Source organism: Bos mutus, chromosome 11 (genome assembly GCF_027580195.1).
Source record: "Bos mutus isolate GX-2022 chromosome 11, NWIPB_WYAK_1.1, whole genome shotgun sequence".
Taxonomy (NCBI): Eukaryota; Metazoa; Chordata; class Mammalia; order Artiodactyla; family Bovidae; genus Bos; species Bos mutus.
This window is the reverse complement of record NC_091627.1, coordinates 39,618,655-39,646,397: the sequence shown is the minus strand read 5'-3', so window position 1 is coordinate 39,646,397 and position 27,743 is coordinate 39,618,655. Positions and strand designations below refer to the sequence as shown.

The 27,743-nt window shown below is 43.3% G+C and overlaps 1 protein-coding gene across 3 annotated transcripts in view; it reads left to right on the top strand.

Annotated features, from left to right (window-relative positions):
• ARHGAP25 (Rho GTPase activating protein 25) overlaps window positions 1–27,743 on the top strand; it is a 92,472-nt gene that overhangs the window by 42,852 nt on the left and 21,877 nt on the right. For 2 of the 3 annotated variants that reach the window (XM_070379348.1, XM_005893581.2), the window contains exons 2-4: window positions 767–966; window positions 7,694–7,781; window positions 15,028–15,144. In XM_070379348.1, coding sequence (XP_070235449.1) covers window positions 767–966; window positions 7,694–7,781; window positions 15,028–15,144 — 405 coding nt within the window. Of the gene's footprint in view, window positions 1–766; window positions 967–7,693; window positions 7,782–15,027; window positions 15,145–23,597; window positions 23,766–27,743 lie in introns of those variants that run through there. The other variant, XM_070379349.1, reaches the window with a different exon arrangement.

Here is a 27,743-nt window from a genome sequence, read left to right as displayed (position 1 = left end):
CTACACAGTGCAGTGGGTTGAAGGGTCTGGATTCAAATTCTGCTTCTGTGTCCTGTCGGCAGACTCATGTTCCTTTCAAATGCTTGTATGCTGTCAGCCACACGGGAGGGGCAACCCAACCGAAAGGGTAATGGGAAGGCCGCCACAGGAGGCCCTTGGTCCGGCAGAAAGGGCTGTGAACTCGCCCAGTGGGCAGGGGGACAGAAAGCACTTACGACCCTGAGCAGAAGGATTTGGGAGGTGCCCACATCCTGCATGGTGGCTGTAAGGTCGGGGTAAGGGGCTATTGAGGGCAGCCGGGGCAGGGCAGAACCAGACAGTGAGGTTGGGGAACACAGCAACTCCTTCTACGGAAGAAGTCAGGCAGCTTCTGGGGGCTCTGCAGCTGCGTGGGACTCACCCTGAACCCTGAGAGCAAGAGGCACTATTTTCTCCCCTCTCTTGTCAGATATTGACTCCCACGCAGGAAAAAGGAAGCACCTTTTGTCAGATGCTGCGGCCACTTCCTCTTCAGACGGCTCCAGCCAATCTCTGGCTTTGTAGAAGGAGGGAGCAGACTCCAGCTGCCGGACCTTGCGGGTGGAGAGCCCCAGGGCCGGCGCTGGTGGCAGTGGGCCCCTCGGCTGGTTCGCTGGGTCCCGGGGCATCCTCTCTGCAGCAGATCTGGAGCCCTGAGCCCGGCCAGGCTGGGGCCCGGTGCCTCCCGGGCCCTCCCTGCACGCTGCTTACAGCCCAGGTCAGCCCGCCTGTCTGTCCCTCTCCACAGCTCGGTCAAGGAGCGTGATGACCGGAGAGCAGATGGCGGCCTTTCACCCTGCATCCACCCCCAACCCGCTGGAAAGGCCCATCAAGATGGGCTGGCTGAAGAAGCAGAGGTCCATCGTGAGAAACTGGCAGCAGAGGTACTTCGTGCTGAGGGCGCAGCAGCTCTACTACTACAAGGACGAGGAGGACGTAAAGCCACAGGTACCCAACCAGGCTTTTTGCACCTTCTTCCTACAGCAGTCCCCTCCCGGGCGTGGGAGGCGGATAGAGCGCCGGAGATTCCTACAAACTCACAGGGGGCTTCTCACTAGGATAACATCCTGTCCATTCGAAAGGACTTCTCTGTCTTTCTCAGCCTTGTCAAGATAATATAAACTGGGCTTCAGAGATGACATGGTGATGATGCTCCATGGAGCCCCAAGATGATCACTGGGGCTGTTCCTAAACACAGCACAAAGTCAAGCCTGGCAGCTGTGGTCTTTTCTTTTTAACTTTTTATTTTGTATTGGGATATAGCCAATTAACAATGCTGTGATAGTTTCAGACGAACAGCGAAGGAGACTCCGTGACAGCGTGGTCTTGATGGTGATGCAGAGCACAAGGGCTCAGGGAGAGTGGATTTGGGTTCAGGAAAATTGATCTGAGGCTTTGATTTATTTGTCTGTTCAATCAGTATTTGTTGAGCATCTACTTTGCACCAGGCAGTGTTTTGGGGAATTGAAATAACCCCAGTGAGTAAAACAGATTAAAAAAAACAACAACAACCCTGCCATGTAGAACTTAGAAGACGGGGTGGGGAAGACAGAAAATAAACATAATCATTAAGACAAGTATGTGGTTTGTTAGAAAATGACTATTTCTATGAGGAAAAAAATAGAGTGGTCTAGGGGGATTGGTCATTTGAGGGACTTGGTACTATTTCAAGAAGGGTGGTCAGGATGATTCCATGAAGAGGGGGATATCTGAGCAAAGATTAAGGAGGAGTGGTAATTGGCCAGGCAGATCTCTGGGGAAAGAGCACTCCAGGTGGCAGGGACAGGCAATGCAAAGGCCCTGAGGCCTGAGGTAGAGTGTGTCTGACACGAGTGGGAAATAGCAAGGACAGCAGAGTGGGGATGTAAGAGTTAGAGAATGAGAGTATCAGAGGGGATGAGTCAGAAAGGAGAGGGCAGGAGGTGGGGGTGCAAATTGCAAAGGACACGGTAGGCCTCTGTGAGGACTTGAGCCTTCATACTGAGGTAAATGGGAGGCCTAACAAGGTTTCCAGCAGAAAGGGGTCATTCTTGGTGTGTGTTGTAAAAAGATGGCTCTGGCTACCGTGGTCCAAAATAGATCCAAGGCGGAAGTGGAGAGGCATAAGAGTGATTTAGATGAGAGGCTATAATGTTTAAAATCTCAACAGGAGTTGGGGGCTGCAGGAAAATGACCAGATTGCCTGGTATACTTTGAAAGTACAGTAAACGGGATTTCCAGGTGGAGTGGATGGGGCTAGAGAGGGCTTTGATCCTAAATCTTGGGCTTGGGTCTTTTCTTCCGGCCTCATAGCCATTGTGGTAAATGAGAGCAAAAGGAGATGTTAGTGACATCTGAGAAGCCCCAGGTGTTAACTGTATGTCTCAAGGCAACCAGGAGGGCTGGACACCCTCTCCTAGAGTGGTGGAGGTGAAAGAGTAGGCTTGGCTGGAAAGGGTTTACTAGGGAGAACAGACTCTAGAACCTTCTGGAGGCAGGGAAAAAGTCCCCAAGAAGGGTGAAGATATTAGAAGTGGGTGACAGGGTATGTAAAGAAATGAGAAGTTTCTTTTGGAAGAGGACAGTTCTCTCTAAGGGCGGGCTTGAGGCTCTGTAACACATCAGCAATGCCTGGTTGCCCCTCCACCCAGAGGGCTGGGAGTGTTTGTTCCTATAGAGGCTGGAGAGGGGCTGGAGACCCCACCACTGATTGAGCTCTTGATCAGTGTCCTGTGTGTAGAAACCAGACTTTCTTCACGTGACAAACAGACCCCATCAGAGTCAAGCAATTACAGGCTAAGATGGAGTTCCTAGTGCGTTAATAGTGAGTCAGGAAGTCTTCCCATCTGCGAAGAGTGAGGGAGATAGCAATGTGTTGGCCTTCTGAAATTAGCAGAAAGGGCAGCTCAGTGAGACTTACTTCACTGAGGTGTAGGGGGGGAGCTTATGTTTGGTTCGACTACTATCCGGCCATGTAATTATTTAATTTTTCTAGACCCCTCTTTCTTCTTTTGTAAAATGAGACAGTTATCTGCCACAGGATTATATGAAACACATGTAAAAAGTTGTTTTGTAAAAGCATAAACTGATGTCAAAGGATAAAATAAATTTATTGGTGGTCTTAACTTTTTTCCCTTACCTTGGGGGAGGAAACTCAGAATCGTCTCAGGATTAAATTAGTAAAGCTGCTTCCAGGATGACAAGTGTGGCTTATGTTTTAGGAAACCTATTAATGTATCAAGCCAATAAGTCAAGATCCAGAAGTCAAATGAGAAAAATTACACATCCCCTAAAGAGATGGCTGAAAAGAGAATTTGATAAAATTCAAAACTCATTTCAGATATAAAAAGTTTTTTTAAAAAGCTTTTAGTAATAAAATGATAGTTTCTTAGAATATTTTACATTATATGGGTATGAACATTTTGACTACAAAAGCCATATGGGAACATGGTAGGAAATTTGGAGGATGCAAAAAATCAGAAAGTAGAAAATAAAAATTATTCCATTAGGAAGAAATAGCTACCCAAATCCTCAATTCTTCCAGTTTTTTATATTCATACACATTTAGAAATATCTATTCTAAGTGCAAAATTAGTATAATAATATTTTAATTAAAAATTAATAATATGTCATGAATATTGTCCCTTATTATTAAATATTCTTCTACAATGTAATTCTTAGTGGTGGCAAAATAATTTCTTGTGTGGACATTCTATAATTTTTTAACCAATTTCATCCTAGAAATTAGTTGAGAATTTGGGCTGATGTTTCTATATTACTGTAACAAACAAGAATTAAGTGGACATCTTGTAGACTTTTCATATATCTATCATTATTTCGTTAAGATAAATAAAAATCTATACAAACTAAAGAACTTTTATTATACTATCATTTAACATTGTTTTGGGATCCATAGACATTGCAGATATCTTGAACTGAAATCAAAGATATAAACTAAATTCATGGGAAAAAAATAAAGGTCTATTTCCACCCTATGTTTCACACCATTCATGATGCTGGATGGAATAAAGACTTACGTGTGAAAACAAGTTCATAAAGATCCGAGAAGAAAGTGTAATTACCTGCATGATCTTTGGGAAGCAGGTATTTCTTAAGCACATTTTAATTTCTTAAGCTGATTTTAATTGCATAAATAGAAATTTCTCTATCTTAAAAACCAAAATAACAAGGTGAAAAGGCAAGGAATAAACAGGAAAAACTGTTCATATACATCTGGTAAATATTCTTCATATCTAAAGTACTCTCAAGCCTATAAGAAACAGCAATAGGAAAATGAGCAAAGGACTTAAACGGACAATTTCCCAAAGAAATGTAATAGCCAAAAGGCATATGTAAAAAATTTCACTCTCAGTCGTAATTAAAGACATGCAGTGGAAGTTAATGAGACATCATTGTCCTTTTATAAAACTGGCAAAGATTTTCTAGAAATTCCAATATTAGTGAAGACTAGGGAACAGGAATTCTCATGCACTATTGGTAGAAATGAGAATCTGTACAACCTATGCCTCTTTAAAAATGCAAATTATTTGACCCTGCATTCCTAACGTAGGGGTTTATAATAGTGACATAGAAAGAATATATAGCAAAAGGGGCTAAGTTATATCAGGGAACTTATATATATTTATACAATAGAATATAATTCAGCTGTTGATGCTGAAATTGATACTTTTTGAAAATGAAAGACATTGATAATTTAATTGCTTGGGAAAAAAGCACTTAACAGCAGAGGATGATTTATATGCTAATCCCATTTTTGAGGGAAAAAAGAATCATGAATCTGTAATTTACAGGAAAAGACTTGGAAAGAAATACACAGATGGGTTAACTGAGTTATCTGAGTACTGGAGTTACACAAAACTTTAATTTTCTCTTTCTCTATAACTAAAATATAAATTAGTTGTAAATTTAAAAAGAACACACATCCCTAAAAAGCTCAAAACACAAAAATGCTGCAATCATCTTAGAGCAATGATATGAAAAAGGCCCTCATGTATACTGATGATGAGTACGTGCAGCCTTTCTAGAAAGCAATTTGGCTAGATTTCTAAGAGCCAAAAATATCATATCCAGAATGACCCTGTCATTCTGGTTTTAAGAAGCTCTTCAAAAGAAATCAGATATGTGCAGTGCTATTTGTAAATGAGAAGCATTGGATAAAGTGTCTGACAAAGGAGAATGATTAAGTAAATTACAGAGTCCTGTGTAATGGACTCTTATTTATGCTCTTCCGGGGGGGGTTTGGGAGAAGGCAATCTGTACATTTTTTCCTCTGAGTTCTCAGAAAGGTCTGTCCAGCTCTAACAGTATAATGCCCTGTAAGTCCATGACCTAGTTTTCTATAACTCATTCCAAAATTTCTTTGTCAAGGAAGTTGTTTAAAACGGAATCTCAGTGAATTGCTCTAAGTCTGTGCTACAGTAATGGTTTTAGACAATCCTGGTATAGCTGTCCCGTTGCTTCATCTGGTTTCTCTGAAGTCAGAGCAGATGGCTGTCTATGGGGGGCAAGCTGGGAAGTATTTAACCAACAGCCTGCCGGTAGAGGAACTATTTTGGATGAAGCACTTGCCAATTTCTGTGGTGTAAATACTCCCACCGTGGCTGATTCAAGCTACCAGCATCCCTGAACTCAGAATTGAGAATGGAAGTACAGTAGCACAGTGTTAGACACTATTTCTACCACACAGATTGATTACATGTAAATAACTACATGAAGAAAAATGATAGTAAACTATAGCAAATCATTAGGTAAATAGAAATTTTTTTTATATTTATATGAGATGATGGATGTTCACCAGACTTATTACAGTGATCGTTTCACGGTGTTTGTGGGTCAAATCATTGTGCTGTGTGTCTTGAACTTGGACAGTGTGGTATGTCACTTGTGTCTCAGGAGAACTGCAAGAAAAAAAAAAGAAAAAAAGAAGTAGAAAATTATAAATTCCGCATAGTACTATCTTTATTTTTAATACAAAATATTTCATTGAAAGGTCATAGAATTTAACTTTTAATAATGGCTATGAGCTATGGGAACAAAACAAAACACTTGTTTTTTAGACAGGAGGGAGCCCTGCCTAGTAGGAAGAAAAATAAAATGTCATTTCAGAGGTGTCTGTCTCTCCTAAATACATCTCTAAACTATTATTTGATAAATCTAATTCAAATAGAGTAAAAATAAAATGTGTAAATACCGTTTATTGAATAGTTATTTGGTGCTGGGATCTGTGTTAAAAGTCCTGCATATACTATCCAGCAGCATAATCTCAGGGTCAATTTTTTCCTGAGGCCACTGATATTTAAAGATAATGAGGAGTGTGTAGGTGGTGGCTATTTTTAAATAATAAAATTAGAGAAGTATAAGCAGATATTTTTCATTTTCCTTCTTCCCCTGCCTCCCTCCTCCCACTCCTTCTCCTCTTCCCCTTTCTCCCCTCGCCCTCCTCTTCCTCTTCTTGTTTATTTTCTACTGTTTCTCAGTCTTAGACATTTTCATTTCTAGACCCCCAAGGAACCTTTATTCTTTTGGGATTCTGGGCTGATATGAGAGTTGCTTAAGACTCTTCCTTTATAACTTCTCTGTTGCCAATCCTTTCATCTGTGGTTTGTTCTAGAAATAAGACGTCCCTGTTTACTCAACTCTGAGTCAGATACACTACCTATTACAGTCAGTGAGATGTAAATTATGAGTGAGTAACTCGAGGACAAATTAGTTATGTCCTTTCCTGCAGTTACTTAGACTTTGAAAGCATTGGTTTCCTCATCTGTGAAATGGGTGTGGCCATCCTGCCCTGCTTTTGATCTGGGGCTGTTCTGAGGTCTAAGGAGATAGTGCGTGTGACGGCGCACTGTCAGTGGTGAAGCAGTGAGTGCACACGTGGTGGAGGTGACTTGTTTTTCTGATGACATTTTCATGAGTAAGGTCACAAGTTCCACCCTCGCTCTTCTACCCCACCCACCCCCGCAAATCCATGATCCTCCTCCCCTGTCCCTTCAAGGGACATTATGCTGAAGGGTCTCAGCACCTCAGCTGTGATGTGAAGAGCACAGGCTGTGAACTCACTTCTGAGATGAATTTCTGCCACTTCCTAGCTCTGTGACATTGAGCAAATCACAGAACCATTCTGATCCCATTTCCTCACCTGTGAATTTGTGTAGCAATACTTTACTTGGAGAATTGATGAAAGGACTAAATGAATAATACACAGTTGAAGTGCTTAGCAAAGGCACAGACTCCTGGAGTATGCTGCTGCTAAGCACTGCATCTCCTTGATGACCTTGGTTCAGTCCTCAGTGCCCCCTCTGGTGACCTGGCAGGTGGTAGGATCCCCCCAGTCTCAACATGGCCTCCACAGAGATCAGGTGTCTGGTTTGGCCATGAATTTGGGCTCTTGGAAAAGTAGGAAGAGACACAGGTTGTTGACAGCACCCTCTCCGCTCATTCTGTGGTCAAGACCTTGTCCTCTTTGTCTCCTCAGGCACCTCCCTTGTGCTCACATTGCTTCCACTTAATTTGACCGAGGTCTGAAGAGCCGAAGGGCCCCATTCGAAGCTGAGATGCTCACTTTCATGTTCCTCTCCACCAGCCCATCACTATCCTGCCTGTCCTCAAACTTAAGTTTAGTTTGAAGCTGATGACATTTCTGTTTATCTTAAAGGCCTCGCTTTCAATCTTTCAGGGCTGCATGTATCTACCTGGAAGTACAATCAAGGAGATTGCCACAAATCCAGAAGAAGCGGGGAAGTTTGTCTTCGAAGTCATTCCAGGTAGGTGACAAAAAGTGGGAGAGATGTTCGTTACATTCCCGGGTTACTTCTGATCCCAGAAGTCAAGGCCAGATTCAGTGAGTCTGTCAACCAGCTAGCCAACCAACCTAGTAAGAATGCATAATAGTTCTATATATAGTTAATGATCCTATACTAATTCATTAATAACATAGAAACTAAGTGGATGTGTGTCTGATTCAGCTCTGTAAGCATTTCAGGGGCACCCTCTTGGAGCCAGCTATTCATTGGGCACTGGGACACTGATCTGAAAGTATATCACCCTCGATAACTAAAAGGGAGCTTCCCTGGTGGCTCAGTGGTTTGTAAAGAATCTGCCTGCCAATGCAGGAGACACAGGATCAATTCCTGGATCAGGAAGATCCTCTGGAGAAGGAAATGGCAACCCACTCCAGTATTCTTGCCTGGGAAATCCCATGGATAGAGGAGCTTGGCAAGCTACAGTCCATGGGGGTCACAAAAATGTTGAACTTGACTTAGCAACTAAGCAACAACATGGAAAGGAACTTAGCTTTGAAGGTGAGTGGGACAATAAAATGAACAAAGTATAAACAGAACCATGAGAAACTGCCGTGTTGGTAGGTCAAAAATGGTTGATAATCAGCAGTCTTATATGGTGCAATGTGATCTAATAAGAAATGACAGCTCCAACTTACTGAGAACTCATTACATGTCACATGCTGTAATTCACCTGTTACACAAGTTAACAGCACGCTGGAGATGCCTGTTTCTAATCAAGAGTTACCTTCCTCGAGCGCATGTAGGGAACGGGGGAATTTGTCTCAGTTTGTCTCAAGGGGAGTTGATGTGCCACACTGAAGCTGCTTCTGCCCGTCTCTTGCCCCACCAGGAACTCCAGGGCTGCTGGTCCAGCTCTGCAGCCAGGTTTTGCTGCTGCCATGGTGACACAGCAGGAGAGGCCCCAAGTCCCCTGAGTGCCCCTTCCCTTAATTCTCTCTTTAACCCTCACACAAGTCAGTCGTATGCATAAGAAGCTTGAGGGGGAAGGCAGTACAGCAGAGAGGGTACATGTGCACTGTTGGAGCCAGCCTGTGTGGGGCCACATCTGGCCCTGCCGTTTGCTGTGTGTGATAGAGTAAAGTGAAAGTCGCTCAGTCGTGTCCAACTCTTTGCGACCTCACCAGGTCCATGGAATTCTCCAGGCAAGAATACTGGAGTGGGTTGCCTTTCCCTTCTCCAGGGGATCTTCCTGACCCAGGGATCGAACCTGGGTCTTCTGCATTGCAGGCAGATTCTTTACCATCTGAGCCACCAGGGAAGCCCCTGCTATGTGTGTAATTGTGGTCAGTTATTGAATCTAATTATTTAATTATTTAATTTCTCCTTCCTCTGTTTCTTTACCTGTGAAATAGGGACAATGATGATGATAGTGAGGATTAAGTAAACAAATATATATGTCATACTTGGTATAGTATCTGGTAACAGTGTCATGTCAGTGTTTGATGTTTTGGCAATAACTAGAGGAAATTGTTGGAGAAGGCAATGGCACCCCACTCTGGTACTCTTGCCTGGAAAATCCCATGGATGGAGGAGCCTGGTGGGCTGCAGTCCATGGGGTCGAGAAGAGTCGGACATGACTGAGCAACTTCACTTTCACTTTTCACTTTCATGCATTGGAGAAGGAAATGGCAACCCACTCTAGTGTTCTTGCCTGGAGAATCCCGGGGATGGGGGAGCCTGGTGGGCTGCCGTCTATGGGGTCGCACAGAGTCAGACACGACTGAAGCGACTTAGCAGCAGCAGCAGCCAAACTGGCTATGACTGTTTATAGAAAACAAATAAAAATAGGATTTTGTTTTTAAAGTTCAGCTCTTCCTAAGTGACCACCTCATGGGCCTTCCCTTGATTTTTATATGAGGAGCTATCTATTTTTCTTCCTTCTGAAAGGAAGAGCCTACTTTTCCAATCTCTCCTTTCTGAGAGAACTCCACCCCTCTCCCACAAAATTTCTTCTCTTTCTAGGGCCCCTTTCCCAGCACAAATCATGAGACACAGCCACTTATGATAACTTGTGTCCCATAGCCTGATTTTTCAATATAGGGTGACCCTACTGAGAGTTCCAACTAGAAATTTACTGTGAGCTTTGCACCAAGAAGCCAGTGCCTTTGGAGACTCTATGCTAGGGTAGGGTGAAGATTTGTCCTCTCATCGTAACTTACACTTGCAGTTGTCTCCTGGGCTGCTGGGGCAGTTCTTGGGCAGATTCACACATGTATGTAGGTGCATGCACACACTCATCACATAAGGAAAAACAACACTTACAAAGCAATAGTAAGGTAGGGAGCCATTTTCCCAAACATGTCATCATTCACCCAACCTGAAATGAGACAATGCTTTCTATTACAATGTAGAGAATTTTCAGTTCCTTTTTTGGTCATCTTTTTGTACGAAAAGATTCTCAGGGGTCAACCCTGGCATAAGAAATGGCCTTCCTAATCAGGGCCCCCTCTCTGTGATCACCAGTGTTAGCTGTACAAAGCCCACAGAGAAGAGTTCCACTGTTGTTATGCTCTGCTTTTCTTTATTTGGAGCAGGCAAAGATTTGTGGCAGGCTTCCCTTCCCTACTTAACTCAAGCAGAATAGCAGTCTCCCACCCAAAGGGAATCATCAGGTAGCGGGGGTGAGGGCTAGTCCTTCTGTGGAATATGTAGGATTTAATTCTCATACTGCTTTCTGAGATGTGACACCAAATTTCTTGAGCACCTGCTATGAGCTGCACATGTTGTAGGAACTGGGAACCCAGCAATGAATGAAACAGCCTGTAAGCAGCTTAGAATCAAGGGAGAAGACTGACAACAAGCTAAATGAATGAGTACATTGTATAGTTTTATGATGAGATCAGTACTATAAGAAGAAAACAAAGTAAGAGAGAGGCAGTTCTGGGTGAAGTGGGGATGGCAACTGTTGATTTATCGTTTGAAGGAGAGCAGGCAGAATAGACATCATTGAGAAGGTGACCTTTGAGCCAAGATCTGAAGGAAGTGAAGGCATGAGCCAAGTGTGTATCTGGAGAAGAGCATTCCAGGGAAGGGAACAGCCGATGCCAAGTCTCTGAGCCTATTTCTCATGTTCAGGAAACAGCAAAGCAGTCAAGGTGGTTACAGTGGAGTGCTGAGAGGGGAGAAGAGGAGGCGATTTGGTCAGGGGTGGGCCCAAATTTCACAGGCACTGGTCAGTAACCACAAAGTTTGATTTTGTGCTGGAAGGATGGAAAGCCATTGGGAGTTTTGAGCAGAGAAGTAACATGATCTAACTTTTGTTTTAAAACTCTTTTGAGGCTAAAAAGGGGCAAAGACATAGCAGGAGCAGCAGAGAGGAGGTTATTGCAATTATACAATTGAGTGATAGAGACAATGAAGGAGGTGAGAAATAAAGCAATTTCTGGACACATTTTGAAGACAGAGAGTACTTCATTTGCTGACAGATTAGATGTAGCAAAGAGAAGTCAAGGTTGACTTCAAGGTTTTCATGCAAACAGGAAAGCTGGCTTTGCTGAGATTTGTGCATGTAGAAGATCAAGGCTTTAGCTTTGTATTTTTGTTTTAGTATTAAGTAGTTAACTCGATTTTAATGACAAGGAAAACAATGTTCAGGGTAATTTAGCTACTGCTTCCATAGGGGTAAGGATATGATGTTAAAAGAGATTTAGAAAAAAAACTCCCCACTAGATTTAGAATGGGAGGGGAGATGTGAAAGAAGGGTCCCTAGAGAAAATAACATTTGTACTATATTTTAAAGGATGGGCTTCTCTGATAGCTCAGATGGTAAAGAATCTGTTTGCAATAAGGGAGACCCAGAGTTTGATCACTGGGTGGGGAAGATCCCCTGAAGCAGGTAATGGCTACCCACTCTAGTATTCTTACCTGGAGAAATCTGCAGACAGAGGAGCCTGCCAGGCTACAGTCCATGAGGTCACAAAGAGTTGGACACAACTGAGCAATTAAACTTTGACTTTAAAGGCTGGCTAGGAGTTCCTTAGGCAAGGGGAAAAAAAAGGCAGGTTCCTAACAAGAGAAACAGCCCAATAGGTGACACATGCTGAACAGACTGTTTAAGTCAGAGAAAGTATGTGTCTGAGGGAGAGCTGCTGTTCTTGGGCTTTGTATTAATGTCAAACAGTTTCTCTCAAAGACAGCTCTTCCTAGCACCTCAGTGTGTCTAAACACTCATTTGTTTGTAGGGCAACAAGAACTTTCAAATTCCTTGTGGTTCTTGTCTCTCAAATCTATCTTAATGTCATTCAGCCTCACTTTCCTTAGCCTTTGAGAGAACCTACTTCTGAATCCATCTTGTCATCAGCTCTTCTGATCAGAAAGATCAGTCATAGAAGCTCTGATTATTTAGAAACATCAAGATCTGGGTATTTCTTAATTGTTGCCATTATGCAACCAAACGAATCTCTCAGGAATGAGTGTGAATTGAAAGGCATGTTCTCTCAGACTGGAGTGTAGGCGTGATGGAAGACACCAGATGAATTTTGGCCAAGGTCAAATTTGAAGCACCATGGGCTGATGGAGACTCTTGAGAGAAAGGTCTGTAGCCTTGCCCTGAGTGTGGTGGTAACTTACTGGGTAACTTCTGGGCTTCTCATGTGGTGCTGGTGGTAAAGAAGCTGCCTGCCAATGCAGGTGATATAAGAGACGTGGGTTCAATCCCTGAGTCGGGAAGATCCCCTAGAGCAGGAAATGGCAACCCACTCCAGTATTCTTGCCTGGAAAATCCCATGGGTGAGGAGCCTGGTGGGCTACAGTCCATAGAGTTGCAAACAGTTGAACATGACTGAAGTGACTTAGTACATACTGGGTACCAATGGGCAAGGCCCGTTGCACCTCTGGGCTTCATTTATTTGTGGAGCAGAAATGATAGTAGAGCCTCATTCTACTTCAGAGGGATATTGTGATTCCTTTGGGATTCCTTAGTTCTTTTTACTGCCTATTTTACTTCTGGAAACATCTGGATGTTCCTCAATAGCCAGTGCTTCCATGGACTGAGACCAGAAGAGCTGTTGATGACCCAACGATAAGATGGATTCAGAATCAGGTTTGTTGTCATTGTTGAGCCACTAAGTCATGTCTGACTTTGTGACTCCGTGGACTGTAGCATGCCAGGCTACAGAATCAGGTTTCTTCAAAGCATAAAGAAAGTGAGACTGGGTAATTTTAAGGTGGGTTCAAGAGACTGGAAACAGAGGAACTTTGGAAGTATTCTGTTGCTATGAAAGAAAATACAGGTTTGGGCCCAACTGGGCAGATATAACAGGTTCTTTTTAAAAGTTTTTTTTTTAAAACAGATGAACCTATTGCCAGGAAGGAATAGAGACACAGACATAGAGAAGGGACATGTGGACACAGTGGAGGAAGGGGAAGGTAGGATGAATTGGGAGAGTAGCATTGAGATACAGACACTAGCATGTAAAATAGCCAGCTAGTGGAAGGCTGCTGTATAACATAGGAACTCAGCTCAGTGCTCTGTGGTGACCTAGAGGGGTAGGGTGGAGGGTGCGGGAGAGGGACGCTAAAAAGGGAGAGGGTATATGTATACATATAGCTGATTCACTTTGCTGTACAGCAGAAACTAACACAAAATTATAAAGCAATAATACTCAAATAAAAAAATAAATGAAAAAACAAATAAAATTGGGACTATGTTTTCTGACATCTAAAAGAAATTGAACTTATTTGATGTACATTATTATGTAAATTACAGGTGTCCAATATAGTGATTCACAATTTTTAAAGGTTGTACTCCATATATAGTTAGTATAAAATATTGGCTATCTTCCCCATGTTGTACAATAAATCCTTGTAGCTTATTTTATTTTATACCCAATAGTGTGTGCCACTTAATCCTCTACCCCAGATTCTCTCTCTCTACTTCCCTCTCCCTACTAGTGACCACTAGTTTGTTTTCTATATCTATGAGTTTGCGTCTCTTTTTTTTATTATATCCACTAGTCTGTTGTATTTTTTAGATGTTATCTATAAGCAATATCATACAATAATTATCTTTCTCTGTTTGACTTATTCTACTTTGCATAACGCCCTCCAAGTTCGTCCATGTTGCTGCAAATGACAAAATTTCATACTTTTTTACTGGCTGAGTAATATCCCATTGTATGTATATACCACATTTTCTTTATCCATTCTTCTGTTGATGGACATTTAGGTTGCTTCCATATCTTGGTAATTGTAAATAATGCTGCTATGAACATTGAAGTGTTTGTATCTTTTCAAATTAGTGGGGTTTTTTTTTGTTTTGTTTTTTGATAAATACCCAGGAGTGGAATTTCTGGATCATATGGTAGTAGAACAAACTCTTTTTGAAGGAAATGCCCTGATATTTTGAAAAGAATGGGTTGATATCCCCTAGAACAATTTGAGATTTAATAGCATCTTGTCGTTGCCCTTATTTTCTTGCTGTTTTTAAGACCTATGTTTGACGGGTTCCCTCTCTACGCCTCTCCTTCTCTCTCGCTACTTGTCTCTGTCACTTTCTCTCATTCTTTGTCTCGGTTTCCGGGCCCTACTCTGCCCCCTCGTCATTTCCTCTACCCTTTTGTCCACTTGAGAACTCCAACCCAGGACATACTACAGATGTATGTCTATAATATTGGGTTTAAAGTGAAAACAGACTTCATTGGTCTGTCAACTATGTATCAATAGCCACTGTTTGCAATGTCTCGTGCAGGCAGGAGAGCAGTAATCCTGAACAAGAAGCACTGATTCACAAGAGAGACACCTGTGTGCTCACTGTCCCTCCCTCCTGAGTTGCTGTTTCCTTTCCCACACCCACAGCTGAGCTCAGGGTAGCCGAAGAAAGTATCCATGACTGGCGTGATAGACTGAAGTCTTCAAAACTTGTACGGGCTGAGCCTGTCTCCTCTAGTACTGACATTGCCCCTCGCACTTCCTCTTACTTTTGGTAGGAAATGGCTTCTGTCATTCAAGGGAGCAGATCTCAGCCCAAATCAACTCAATTGTCAACCACTGGGTTCAGTGTTTCATCTATAGAATTGGGAGTTTCAGCAAAAACAGCAAAGGTGCATGGATATTCAGTTCTTCTGGGAATAAGTAGATGCTTTTGTGTTGTTTGACTGATTGTTTAATTGGACCAAAGAAGCAATTCAGGCTTGACTGCCCCCTTGCTGCCCCTTGCTCTACTCCCTGGCAAATGTAAGACCTTCATTAATGTTGCTTCTTCCTCCAGCCTCATGTGACCAGAGTCGTACAGGACAGGATTCCTATGTCCTCATGGCCAGCTCCCAGGCGGAAATGGAGGAGTGGGTTAAATTCCTTAGGAGAGTCTCTGGCACGCCCTCTGGAGGTAAGGACCCCTGCAGGCTTTTCTGAACAGGTGTCTGTGACATCTCAGAGATGGGAAGGAAGTAGTTTCAGACATGATCTTTCCTGGAACAGTGTTCAAAGAAGACCACGAGGGGACAACTCTGAGGCCGTGCTCATTGCCAAGGCTCTAACTTCCCTCCCCCAGTGATATCAAAGCCAACTCTAGATTGGCTGGAAAGATCTGTGTTTGCACTCATCGACAAATGTGTGTGATGCCCTGAAGTGGTCCTTTCTCCTCTCTGGACACAGTGCTTTTGTCTGTAAAATGAATGGATTGGAGCAGCTGATGCCAGTCTCCAGCAGCACTAACCTTCAGCGGTACCAAGAGTCTGCCCAGTTATAGGGACTTCGAACCTAAAAGCGTTGATGGCAGGATCTATGCTAAAAGCATAAGTAAGGCTGATCAGCACAAGAAAGGAAAGTTGCTGTGGGGGTCAGACTGGGGAGAGGTTCTGGATTTGTGTCTAGTGTAATAGGTATGCAATGAATTCAGAACTGAACACTTTTCTGGCTTACAAGTATTTGAGTGTACAAGCTCAAGTTCAAGGTTACAAGCCTGAGTATTTGAGCTCTCTGAGAAACTTGATGCTGTGTCCACCAGGAGCCCTGCCTGTGAATAACTAATGTGAAAAAAAATGAAATTAATAAACAGGTGAATCCAGTATGTGATTTTTCATGTCATTAAAAAATATGAAAGAACTGATGTGGACATGATCTCAAGAGACCACATAACACAAATGAGTGTATTCAACTTTTTTAAGAAGACACTCATTTTTGTCAACTTCAGGATAACTGTGTAATACATGATTATTTATCAGTTATGCTGCCTGTTAATTTATAAATCATTGGAGGGGGTGCTTTTACAACTCAAATATTATGTATTTTTTAATTGCCCAATTATTTCTTTCAAAAATGATGAGCACCTTAACAATTTTGTGGACATTTGAAAAAATATAGGAAAATAACCACCCATAAGGCTACCGAAGATATTTTTATATTTTCCTTTCAGCCAGTGTTCATATATACACACTTCTTCCCCAGGATGATAAACGTAGGTTATATGCAATTCAATGCCTTTTATTTTATAGTTTAATTTTCCAAAATGGTTGTATAATCTTAATTGGAAAAATGTATGCAAATGATGTTAAACAAGAAAGAGGGACGCACTGGGCATCTGTAGTCGCTCCTTCAGGAAACCAAGGGCAGGAACTTCCAGGAGGACTCAAGGAGCTGAGACTGAGAACTGATCAGCATGAGCTTATCCTGTTTGTTTCTGAGGGGCCATGCAGCTGTTCATTCTGTTTTTCTCTGCCTTCTTGTCTGTTTTCATCTAGTTAACAGCCTCTACCACTCATGCCAGTCCCAAATACTGCTGTGCTAGCTCCAGCTTTCCTGTATTTCTCTCTTAACTACCAGTGGAGATTGAGCTCAACCTCTTGTTGTTCAGTCACTAAGTCCTGTCCAGCTCTTTGTGACCCCCATGGACCTGCAGTACACCAGGCTCGTCTGTCCTCCAGTATTTCCCGGAGTTTGCTCAAATTCATGTTCATTGAGTCAGTGGTACTATCTAACCATCTCATCCTCTGTCGCCCCTTTCTCCTTTTGCCTTCAATCTTTCCCAGCATCAGGGTCCTTTCCAATGAGTCGGCTCTTCACATCAGGTGGCCAAAATATCGGAGCTTCAGTTTCAGCAACAGTGCTTCCAGTGAATGGGGTGGCAGCAGAGGCTGAGCTCATTCCCTTTCATGGATCACAGCCTTGCAGCGAAGGCACTTGCGTTACTCAATGAAACTATGAGTCATGCCTTGCAGAGCTACCCAAGACGGATGGGTCATAGTGAAGGGTTCTGATAAAGTGTAAGGAAATGGCAACCCATTCAGTATTCTTCCCTGGAGAACCCTATGAACAGTATGAGCTCAGCCTCTACCATGGCCCCATTCCAAACTCCTGGCTCAGCTGTGGTCAGGATCAGGGGCAGGGATGCTGTCCTATGACCTGCATGGGGGGTTGAGGGGTGGGCTGTGAGAACAGAAGTGGCTTGGATGGGACAGCCCAACTCAAGAGTGCCTGCCTCCTACAAAGAGCTGCAACCTATTACCAAAAAAAAAGTGTGATTTCATTAACCATTTCCCAATTCCTAAATATGGCATTTTTGGGGGTGCTAATCTAGTAGAGATGAGATGTTTATTTATTAAATGTCTATTCGGTGATGCTCACCCTGGCTGGTCTTATCTGTGACCTTCCTTACTGCCCGGGATTGTGAGATGGTTGACGTTTTCTTTCCTGGATCCAGTGCTTTCACTAAACTGACAAGGGTAGTAGATACCTTCTAAAATATGTACCTGTTCTGAGTCAGAATGCTGTGGCTGTGCTGTGACCAGCATCCGTGCCCCCTGTGGTGCTCTGCTCCGCCTTGTCAGGGTGAACTGCTGCTACAGTCATAACACAAACGGGGATTTCTTCCTCACCCCACCTGGAGGCCACCACCATCAAAAGCAAGTCAAGCATAAGTCCTGTAGGCAGAGGAAAGTCCAGGGGAGGAAAAATAAGAGCACGGCACTATTTATTTATTCAGAGAACAAGGTTTGGATTTGATGTGGCATCTCAGACCCTTAAAAGTTTTCCGTTGAACCAAACTCAGAGATCTCAGGATGAGAAGGCATTTGAAGACAGCAGAGTCCAGTCTGAGGCCATGGGACAAGTCAGACATTTGCCCTTCCTGTTTTTAAGTCAGGACAGTCCAGTCCTGAGGAAGTAAATGATTTTTCCAAGGGGCCCAGGTATCAAGGGGCAGCAGCAAGGCTACTGTCTCTGTAGGGGGCCCTCTTTTGCCTTGTAAAGTGCCGCGCATCTGCGTCTACTGGATCCCAAGGGCACATCCTTCAAACACCGGGAAGACACTGAGATCTGCTGCTGCTGTCTTTTTCCAGCTCTTCATGAAACTTCTTATGACTTTTTTTCACCCAGAACCTAATCACGTCTCACCACCTTCACTACCACCATCCGAGTTGAGATGCCAGACTGTCTTGTTCCAAGTGCGGCTTTGATCTCCACACTTTCTCCAGGCTTTCAGCCTCTCCATCTTACAGTCTGTTTTCAACAGAGCAGAAGAGCAAGCCTGTTAACTCTGTCATATCAAGATCCTGCTTTACTCATCACAGTCCAATAGCTTCCTTTCTCTGTCAGAGGAAAAGTCAGAAGCGTTAGGATGAACCTGTACACAATCTGCCCCCATCCCTGTGACCTCTCCAACCTTGTTTTCTAGAACCCTCTCCAGTGCTCATTTCATTCCAGCTTCACCAGCCTCCATGCTCTTCCCCAAACACCCTGGACACAGTCCTGTCTCAGGGCCCTGGCACTTACTGCTTTCTCTGTCCGTAATCCTCCTTTCTCAGACAGCTGTGTGACTTGGTCCTTTGCTTTGCTCAAGTCCTTGCTCAAATATCACGTCAGCAAGCCCTGCCCCAATCGTCCCGTTTAATATTAAGCCCTTTTCCCATCAAGTCATTCTCATGACAGTTCTGCAGAGCTGAGGCTTCTTCCTGCCCCAGTTCCTTTTCTAACTCCCGTGATGGGAGAGATAGTCCACGTGGTTCCCACGCAAACCTAACTTCTTCCCCATGGCTCTTCCTGCCTTGGAAGTGATTCTGAACACGCCTATAACCGTGTCTGATTCTGGGACCAACTTCGGCGGATATGTGTTGTGGGGAGGGGGAGGGTTCCCCCACAAGTTCAAGCAATTCTTCTACAGGAGCTAGGTGTTATGCAATTGAACTCAATTTTGACACTATCTACAAAGGTAAAGAGTCCACCTGCCAGTGAAGGAGATGCAGGAAACGTGGGTTCAATCCCTGGGTTGGGAAAATCCCATAGAGGAGGAAATGGCAACCCACTCCAGTATTCTTGCCTGGAGAACCCCATGGACAGAGGAGCCTGGTGGGCTACAGTCCTTGGGGTGCAGAGTCAGATAAGACTGAGTGACTGAGCACACACGCATGCATCAAGAGATAGCTTCAGGTTTCACAAATTAAGAGCTCAGTCCTGCAAGACTGCCCACAAGCACACACTCACTTCATATGCCTTCGACAAGTCCATATTGTACCATATGTATCTGACCAAACAGCTAGAGATTAGAAATTCCAACAATCCCTCCTTGGGTTCTAATAATTTTCTGGAGTGGCTCAGAGAGCAGAGAAACCAGTTTACGTACTAGATTACTGGTTTATTATAAAAGGACAAAACTCATGAACAGACAAGTAGAAGATATGTGTAGGAAAGGTATGGGTAAGCCCTCTCCCCGCACCCTTCTATCAGTTCCTCCTTGTGTTCAGCAACCTGACATCTTTCTGAACCCATTTTGTTTGTTTGTTTGTTTTTTTCTGGAGGTTTCATTACATAGGCAGGATTGATTAAATCAGTGGTCACTGGTCATTGAATTCAGTCGCCAGCCCCTCTCCCCTTCCAGGGAGGCTGAGAAGGCTGAGACTGAAAGTTCCAAACCAATAGTCACATGGTTGGTTCCCCTAGCAACCAGCCCCCATTCTTAGCTAGGATCCAAAAATTACCTCTTTAACATAACAAAAGACACTTGATCACTCTCATCTCAGGAAATTCCAAGAGTTTTAGGAACTCTGTGCCAGGAAATGGGTGGAAGAGCAAACATATATTTCTTATTATAAATCATGATATTGCACCTTGGAAAGCAACATTTTGGTGCACCTTGGTATTCCAGCTTTTTCTTTTTTTTTATCTTGCTAATAAAGATATTTATAATTTACAAAGCAGTGGTAGTATTTGCATACATTCATTGTGTTTTTTTTTTATTTTGAATCCTTTATTTATAAATTCAGTATCTTTTTTTTTTTTTTTCATTTTTATTTTATTTTTTAAATTTTATTTTATTTTTAAACTTTACAATATTGTATTGGTTTTGCCAAATATCTAAATGAATCCGCCACAGGTATACTTGTGTTCCCCATTCTGAACCCTCCTCCCTCCTCCCTCCCCATACCATCCCTCTGGGTCGTCCCAGTGCACCAGCCCCAAGCATCCAGTATCGTGCATCGAACCTGGACTGGCGACTTGTTTCATACATGATATTATACATGTTTCAATGCCATTCTCCCAAATCTTTCTACCCTCTCCCTCTCCCACAGAGTCCATAAGACTGTTCTATACATCAGTGTCTCTTTTGCTGTCTCGTACACAGGGTTATTGTTACCATCTTTCTAAATTCCATATATGTGTGTTAGTATACTGTATTGGTGTTTTTCTTTCTGGCTTACTTCACTCTGTATAATAGGCTCCAGTTTCATCCACCTCATTAGAACTGATTCAAATGTATTCTTTTTAATGGCTGAGTAATACTCTATTGTGTATATGTACCACAGCTTTCTTATCCATTCATCTGCTGATGGATATCTAGGTTGCTTCCATGTCCTGGCTATTATAAACAGTGCTGCGATGAACATTGGGGTACATGTGTCTCTTTCCCTTCTGGTTTCCTCAGTGTGTATGCCCAGCAGTGGGATTGCTGGATCATAAGGCAGTTCTATTTCCAGTTTTTTAAGGAATCTCCACACTGTTCTCCATAGTGGCTGTACTAGTTTGCATTCCCACCAACAGTGTAAGAGGGTTCCCTTTCCTCCACACCCTCTCCAGCATTTATTGCTTGTAGACTTTTGGATCACAGCCATTCTGACTGGCGTGAAATGGTACCTCATAGTGGTTTTGATTTGCATTTCTCTGATAATGAGTGATGTTGAGCATCTTTTCATGTGTTTGTTAGCCATCTGTATGTCTTCTTTGGAGAAATGTCTATTTAGTTCTTTGGCCCATTTTTTGATTGGGTCATTTATTTTTCTGGAGTTGAGCTGTAGGAGTTGCTTGTATATTTTTGAGATTAGTTGTTTGTCAGTTGCTTCATTTGATATTATTTTCTCCCATTCTGAAGGCTGCCTTTTCACCATGCTAATAGTTTCCTTTGTTGTGCAGAAGCTTTTAAGGTTAATTAGGTCCCATTTGTTTATTTTTGCTTTTATTTCCAATATTCTGGGAGGTGGGTCATAGAGAATCCTGCTGTGATGTATGTCGGAGAGTGTTTTGCCTATGTTCTCCTCTAGGAGTTTTATAGTTTCTGGTCTTACCTTTAGATCTTTAATCCATTTTGAGTTTATTTTTGTGTATGGTGTTAGAAAGTGTTCTAGTTTCATTCTTTTACAAGTAGTTGACCAGTTTTCCCAGCACCACTTGTTAAAGAGATTGTCTTTAATCCATTGTATATTCTTGCCTCCTTTGTCAAAGATAAGGTGCCCATATGTGCGTGGGTTTATCTCTGGGCTTTCTATTTTGTTCCATTGATCTATATTTCTGTCTTTGAGCCAGTACCATACTGTCTTGATCCTTCCTAGACAACCAGTTTATCTCTCTCCTCCTCCCCGCTCCTTTTTTTTACTATGCTTTTCCTAAGGGTCTGTCTGGAAAGGTTAGATTAATTTTTCCCGGAAGTTCTGGATGCAATTCTAGAGTTTTCTAGAATTAAGGAGAACAGAAAGGGAAGTGATCACACCTAAACTTTAAATGATTCTTCCCCAGACTCCCAGCTGTACATTTTCTTCAAACCATCTCCTCCCTTTAGTAAGACGGCTCTGCTTCCCTGGATCCGGCCCATCCCCAGGAGGCTGTTAGCCACTTTGCAAATCGGTCCTCAGTGGGGACCCGCTTTGCCCTCTTCCTCTGGAGGCTGGCCTCTGAGGTTTTCCTGAGCCGTCGCTGGGCACAGAAGCGCTGCTCTATGTTGTGTGCAGTTTTGCTCCACCCAACCAGGATATAAGAGCCTGGGGGCAGGTCCCACAGTTTAAGAGTCTTTGTGTGTTTGCTAGCACTAGGCATGGAGCATATAAATATGCAATTGTTCTATTCCTTGGGTTCTTTTTCTCTCTCATTTCTTACTGTGTCTGCAGCCCTCAGAGCAAAATTTCACAACCCTCAGCCCAGTGTTGCCTAAGGGAGTGTGGTTTCTGTAATTCACTGTTACCCCGTGTGCCCTGCTTTTTTCTCTAGCTAAATGGGACATTACAAGGGATGGTCTCTGTTTCTTTTCTTTAATTCTTTCACCTCCTTCCCCCTGAGGCCTCAGCATGTGACAGATACTCAACAAATATTTATTTACTCAACAAGTATTTCTTGAGCATGTGTCATGCATATACCAAGCACTATGCCAGCACTGGGTACAACAGTGAGAGAGAGAGAAAGAGGAGAGAAAAAAAGACCAAGTCTCTACTTTCATAGTCTAGTAAAAAGACACAGAAAAGAAGTTAAAACTCCAAGGAAACCTGTAAAATTACAATTGCATAAAGTACCATGAAGAATAAATCTCATGATGCCATATGGGGGAAAAACGTCTTTATTAAGAAGTTCAGGAAACTAATGATGATTCAGCTTCTATCTGAAAGGCCAGAAAAGGCCAACTAGGCAAAGAAGGGGGAAGAGGCACAGTGTCTCAGCCAGAGGAACAGCATGTACAAAGGTCCTGTGGCAGAAAGGAGAATGGGCTCTGGAGTGAGAGGAAGGTGTGAACAGTGGAGATAGCCTGGTTAAAGCTGGGTCTTTATGCTAAGGTGGTTTGGATGAGGGTAAGGAAGGTGGAGATGGAGAGAAGTAAGCAGGTTTGCATAATGTTTCAGGGGTAACATTGCCCAGACATGGGAGTGAATTTGATAATTGAAGAGAATGTGGTATCAAAGATGAGTCCTCCATTTCTATGAGTGCATGGAGGGATGAACTTGGTTGGCAGCATCACACTGTCCAGGATCCTACCTGGCAGTCCTTCCCTGACCTTTCCTGTCTTCCCCCTGACGCCAAGAGTCCATTTCAAGTCTCCTGGGCACGCCTAGCTGGCTTGCTGCACTCTTTGCTGAGTCTTCTCAGTGGGAGGGGGGAAATCTTCTCATTTTACCCAGCAACCCACCTCCAAGATCCTTTTCTCTGAAGGCTCAACTGAGCCACGTGCAACTCATTTCTAGGGAAGGGTGGGCTGGCTTCATCAGCGCTAAGTGAAATCCTGTGTTCCTGCCAGAGGCTTTGATATATGGAGCGATGCTGGGAAGGGCTGTGTGCGGGCTTTCTTTTTTTTTTTTTTTTAACGCACCTCCCTGGTACTCCTTGAATGGCAGTTGACAATTAGCTGCTAAGTAAAAGGGGGCACTTATTTTTATTGCGGGGGCCTTGACAGCTTTATGTTCACTCTTTAAAAGCCAAGAGTCATGTGTGTTAAGGTGAGTGGGGAGGAGAAGATGTGTGGGAAGGAGGAAGGGAGGGCCAGGGGCAGGTGCCGACAGATCCCATGGTTTCAGTGCTGGAGTCAGAACCTGAGCAGTGTTTACAAGCATGTGTTGATCTGGAAACAAGAGAGAATGGTTCCTGCAGCTTGTGGAGGAGGGAAGGTCTGAGGCTGGCCCTGCAGAAAGTACGATTCCTGGGCCCCCGCCATGCCTCATATCCCCAGGATGCCGCGGTGGGAGCTGGGCTGTGGCTTTCCTGCCCTGGCACTGTTCTTTTGCTGGAATTTCAGGAAGAAAACCCCCAAGCTCCAAAAGAAAGGTATTTCTTTCCAATTTTGTGATTTGCTTCTTCCACGAAAAGACGCTTTGCCCAGTGTTCCCCTTCCCTCTCCTGTCTGAGAGGGGGATGCTCCTAGGACTGAGCCTCTGGGGACAGGAGTGGGAGAGAGAGGCAGAGAGGGGGCTCTCCGTGACCTGGGCTGGACCGGAGGCCGGGTGGGAGGGCTCTTGTCCTGAATCCAGGAGTGTTTGAGCAATGATGAAGGAGGAATGAGATTAAAAAGGAGGTGACAGCTAATCCTACTTGTGCTTAACAGAATCAATACAGTGTTCAGGGGTTTTCCAGCAAATCTGGGGTGGAAGCTAGAGAAGTAAGGAGTGAAGGATGGTTTGTGAGAGGAGACTAGACAGTTTACCCCTTTCTCTGTCTCCTTGAGCTTTTTGGATGTCTGAAATTTTACCTGGACAATTTTATTCCACTGACTTTACACAAGAAGGATTAAAGTATACTGGTTTTAGAATCCCAGGGTAAACATTAATATGACCTTGGACAGATTTGTAACCTGAGTCTCAGTTTTCTCATCTGTAAAATGGGCCAATAATATCTAATTTATTATTTTTTTAATTTTTTAAAATTTATTATTTTTATGAGGACTAAATGAAAGAGCACATGAAAACTTTTAAGGTAGTTTTTCATAAAATTAGCTTAATTAATTAAATGTATTAATAATTATATGGCATATTATAATTACTTAAGATTTGTACCTGTGTAGATGGAAATGCGTTTGTTAATGGTAACGGGTCCAAAGTAATGAGCAATTCTGAGTGGACGAGTGGTTGGAGAGAGTAGAAAGGGCAGTTCCCTGAAGGGCTGAGTGCAAGCTAGGAGGGCAGAGAAAGGGGAGCTGGGTTTCTCCTCTTAGTATCCGTGGGGTGGGAAATGGTCTTTGAGTACTTTCTAACCCACTGTCTGTTGTCTTCCTCCTTCACTGATCCTTCACTGGTTTCCCTAGATTTCTCAGTTCATCTATTCCCTTATAGCTAGGCTATTTCTTGTCCACCCAGGATCAAAGAATGCAGGATCTTTGAATTCTTTGTCCACCCAGGATCAAAGAATTCAGGATACTCTAGCAATCAGGATCCAGAATTCAGAGGTAGGTAGAACTCAGGATTGGGTCTTTGAAGTTCCAGGGATATTTCGGACTCCAAACTCCAAATGACATGTGATGTGACATGAATAGTGACAAACCCTGATGTAGACAAACTGAAGAAACAAGGTTGCCCTCGTGTTAGAAGGGATCTGTGGGGTCCTGGTGTCTCCAGAGCAGGCAGTGGTCATCTCTTGTTGGTAAGACTAGCTTGCACTGATTTCTAGGCTGGAGCTGGAAAGTTTGGAGTCTTCATCATATAGGTGATATTTAAAGTCATGAGATTATAAAGTACATGCAAAGGCGGAAGGAAAAGCTTGAGACATTAACCTTTAGCGGACAGGGAGAAAGGAGGAATCATCCAAGGGGGCCGAGAATGAGGCTGGTGAAATAAATGGAGAACCGAAAGCCATGTGAGAAACTGTCTCCAGAAGGAAGGGGTGATTTGCTGTGTCACATGTTGCTGATGCAGCAGTTCAGAAAAAGACTGAGAATTTGATCACCAGACTTTAAAAATGTAGAAGCCATTGATTTCCTTTCCAATCAATCCTAAAGGAAATCAACCTTGAAGATTCATTGAAAGGATTGATGCTAGAGCTCCAATACTTTGGCCACTGATGGGAAGAGCCCAACTCACTAGAAAAGATCCTGATGCTGAGAAAGATTAAAGGCAAAAGGAGTCAGCGGCAGCAGAGGATAAGATGGTTAGATAGCATCACTGACTCAATGGACGTGAATCTGAGCAAACTCTGGCATGCTGCCAGTCCATGGGGTCACAAAGAGTCAGACATAGTGACTGAACAACAACAACAAATTGATTTCCTTGGCAAGTGCAAGTTTGGGGAAGTGCTGACCAGAGTACCTTTGGGAGAGAAGGGACGAGGAACAGGAGGAGTGGGAGACAGCAGGTAACAGCTCTGTGAGGACGTCTGTCACGTGCCAGGCTCTGTGCCAGGAGATAAAAATAGATGGTGAGCCAGACAGGCTGTCTGCCTCTGAGGAACCCACAGTCCAGTGGAAGAGAGATACTTAAATAAATCATCATAAGACGACATGAGAAGTGATGGAGGTATACACAGGGAGTGCCGTGAGCACAACGTGGGGAATAACCAAGTCCCTCTTAGGAGAAGGCATTTGAGTTCAGGCTGCAGGAAAATCAGGTTTCCCGGTGGGGAGGAGGAAGGGCTTTCACTCCAGAGTTTTCAAGAGGAAGGCTGGTTTCCCTTCTATCATAATCTACAGTTACCAAAGAGTCTGGGCTGCAGCAGATGCTCAAGCTATATTTGCCAAATGATTTTGTGAATTCCAGTGGAAGGAGTTTGCAAAAAAAGAATTGCAGAAGCACCCATTACAATAATGTTTGCAGTACAAGTGAGGATTGAGAAGAGAGGCAGGTTAAAATGAATTGAAAATGTCCTGATCTGTTAAGAAGGAAGGAAGGGGTGTTGCACATCATTCTAATGTGCAATAATTAGTACCTTGTGATAACGGCTTTGTATTCTCAATGCCTAGGAAAGTGCCTACTGCTTGAATGATTGACTGAATTGCTATTGCTTGTGAGAAAATCTATAGAAGGAGCAGTGACTTGGGAGAGTTGGGAGTGGGATGAGAGTGAGATTGGAGAAGACAGTGGGAGAACTGCCATCAGACATTGGGTTCACAGGAATACAGGAGAGAGAGAAAGAAATGAGAGAGGCAGAGATGATATCTATAGAAAGAGATTGGACCAGATATGCAGATTTGTGTCAATTTATGGGTGCTATCCAAATGCATGGACTTGTATGAACTTTCCCAAGGATAACATCTAGAGTGAGGAGAAGTCTGAATTGGGATGCTAGGAAATGACACACTGAAGGAGCAGGTAGAAGATGGGCAAGTACAGGAACCTGCAGAGGAGCCTGCAGGGAGATGAGACTAAAATGAGGGTGGATGGTTTCATCGCCACGTAGGGAGGAAGTCTTGAGGAAGGAAGAAGAATCAATACCATTGGTCTTCAGAGAAGACCAGCAGATTGTGGAATGAATGAAAGTCAGTTCAGTTCAGCGGCTCAGTTGTGTCTGACTCTTTGTGACCAAAGAGTCACATCACCAACTCCTGGAGCCTACTCAAACTCATGTCCATCGAGTCAGTGATGCCATCCAACCATCTCATCCTCTGTCATCCCCTTCTCCTCCTGCCTTCAATCTTTCCCAGTATCAGGGTCTTTTCTAATGAGTCAGCTCTTCTCATCAGATAGCCAAAGGATTGGAGCTTCAGCTTCAGCATCAGTCCTTCCAATGAATATTCAAGATTGATTTCCTTTAGGATCAACTGGTTTGATCTCTGTGCAGTCCAAGGGACTCTCATGAGTCTTCTCCAACACCACAGTTCAAAAGCATCAATTCTTCAGTGCTCAACTTTCTTTATGGTCCAACTCTCACATCCATACATGACTACTGGAAAAACCATAGCTTTGACTATAGGGACCTTTGTTGGCAAAGTAATGTCTCTTCTTTTTAATATGCTGTTTAGGTTTGTCAGACTTGGCCATTAAGAGGGCATGAGAAATCTTAGAGAACAGATTGGGTGGGAAGATGCTGGTGAGGATACCAGATTGAAATAGATTGAGAGGTTACATGAATAACAAGGGAAACAATGGAGGCCATGAGGGTGGATGACTCTTTCCAGAAGCATACATGTTTCACTGTAAGCATATTGGTGAAGAAAAGAAAGGAAGTATTTATTGATTGCAGGAGAGCTGGGGTGGGAAATGATTCTTTAATAAACAGGTGAAGACTTAGATGCAGATGCTCTTTCAATTTAAGATATCAAAGAAGAATGAAGTCCTAGAAAAGACAGAAAAGTAGGGTACCCCCATTTAAGAAACATCA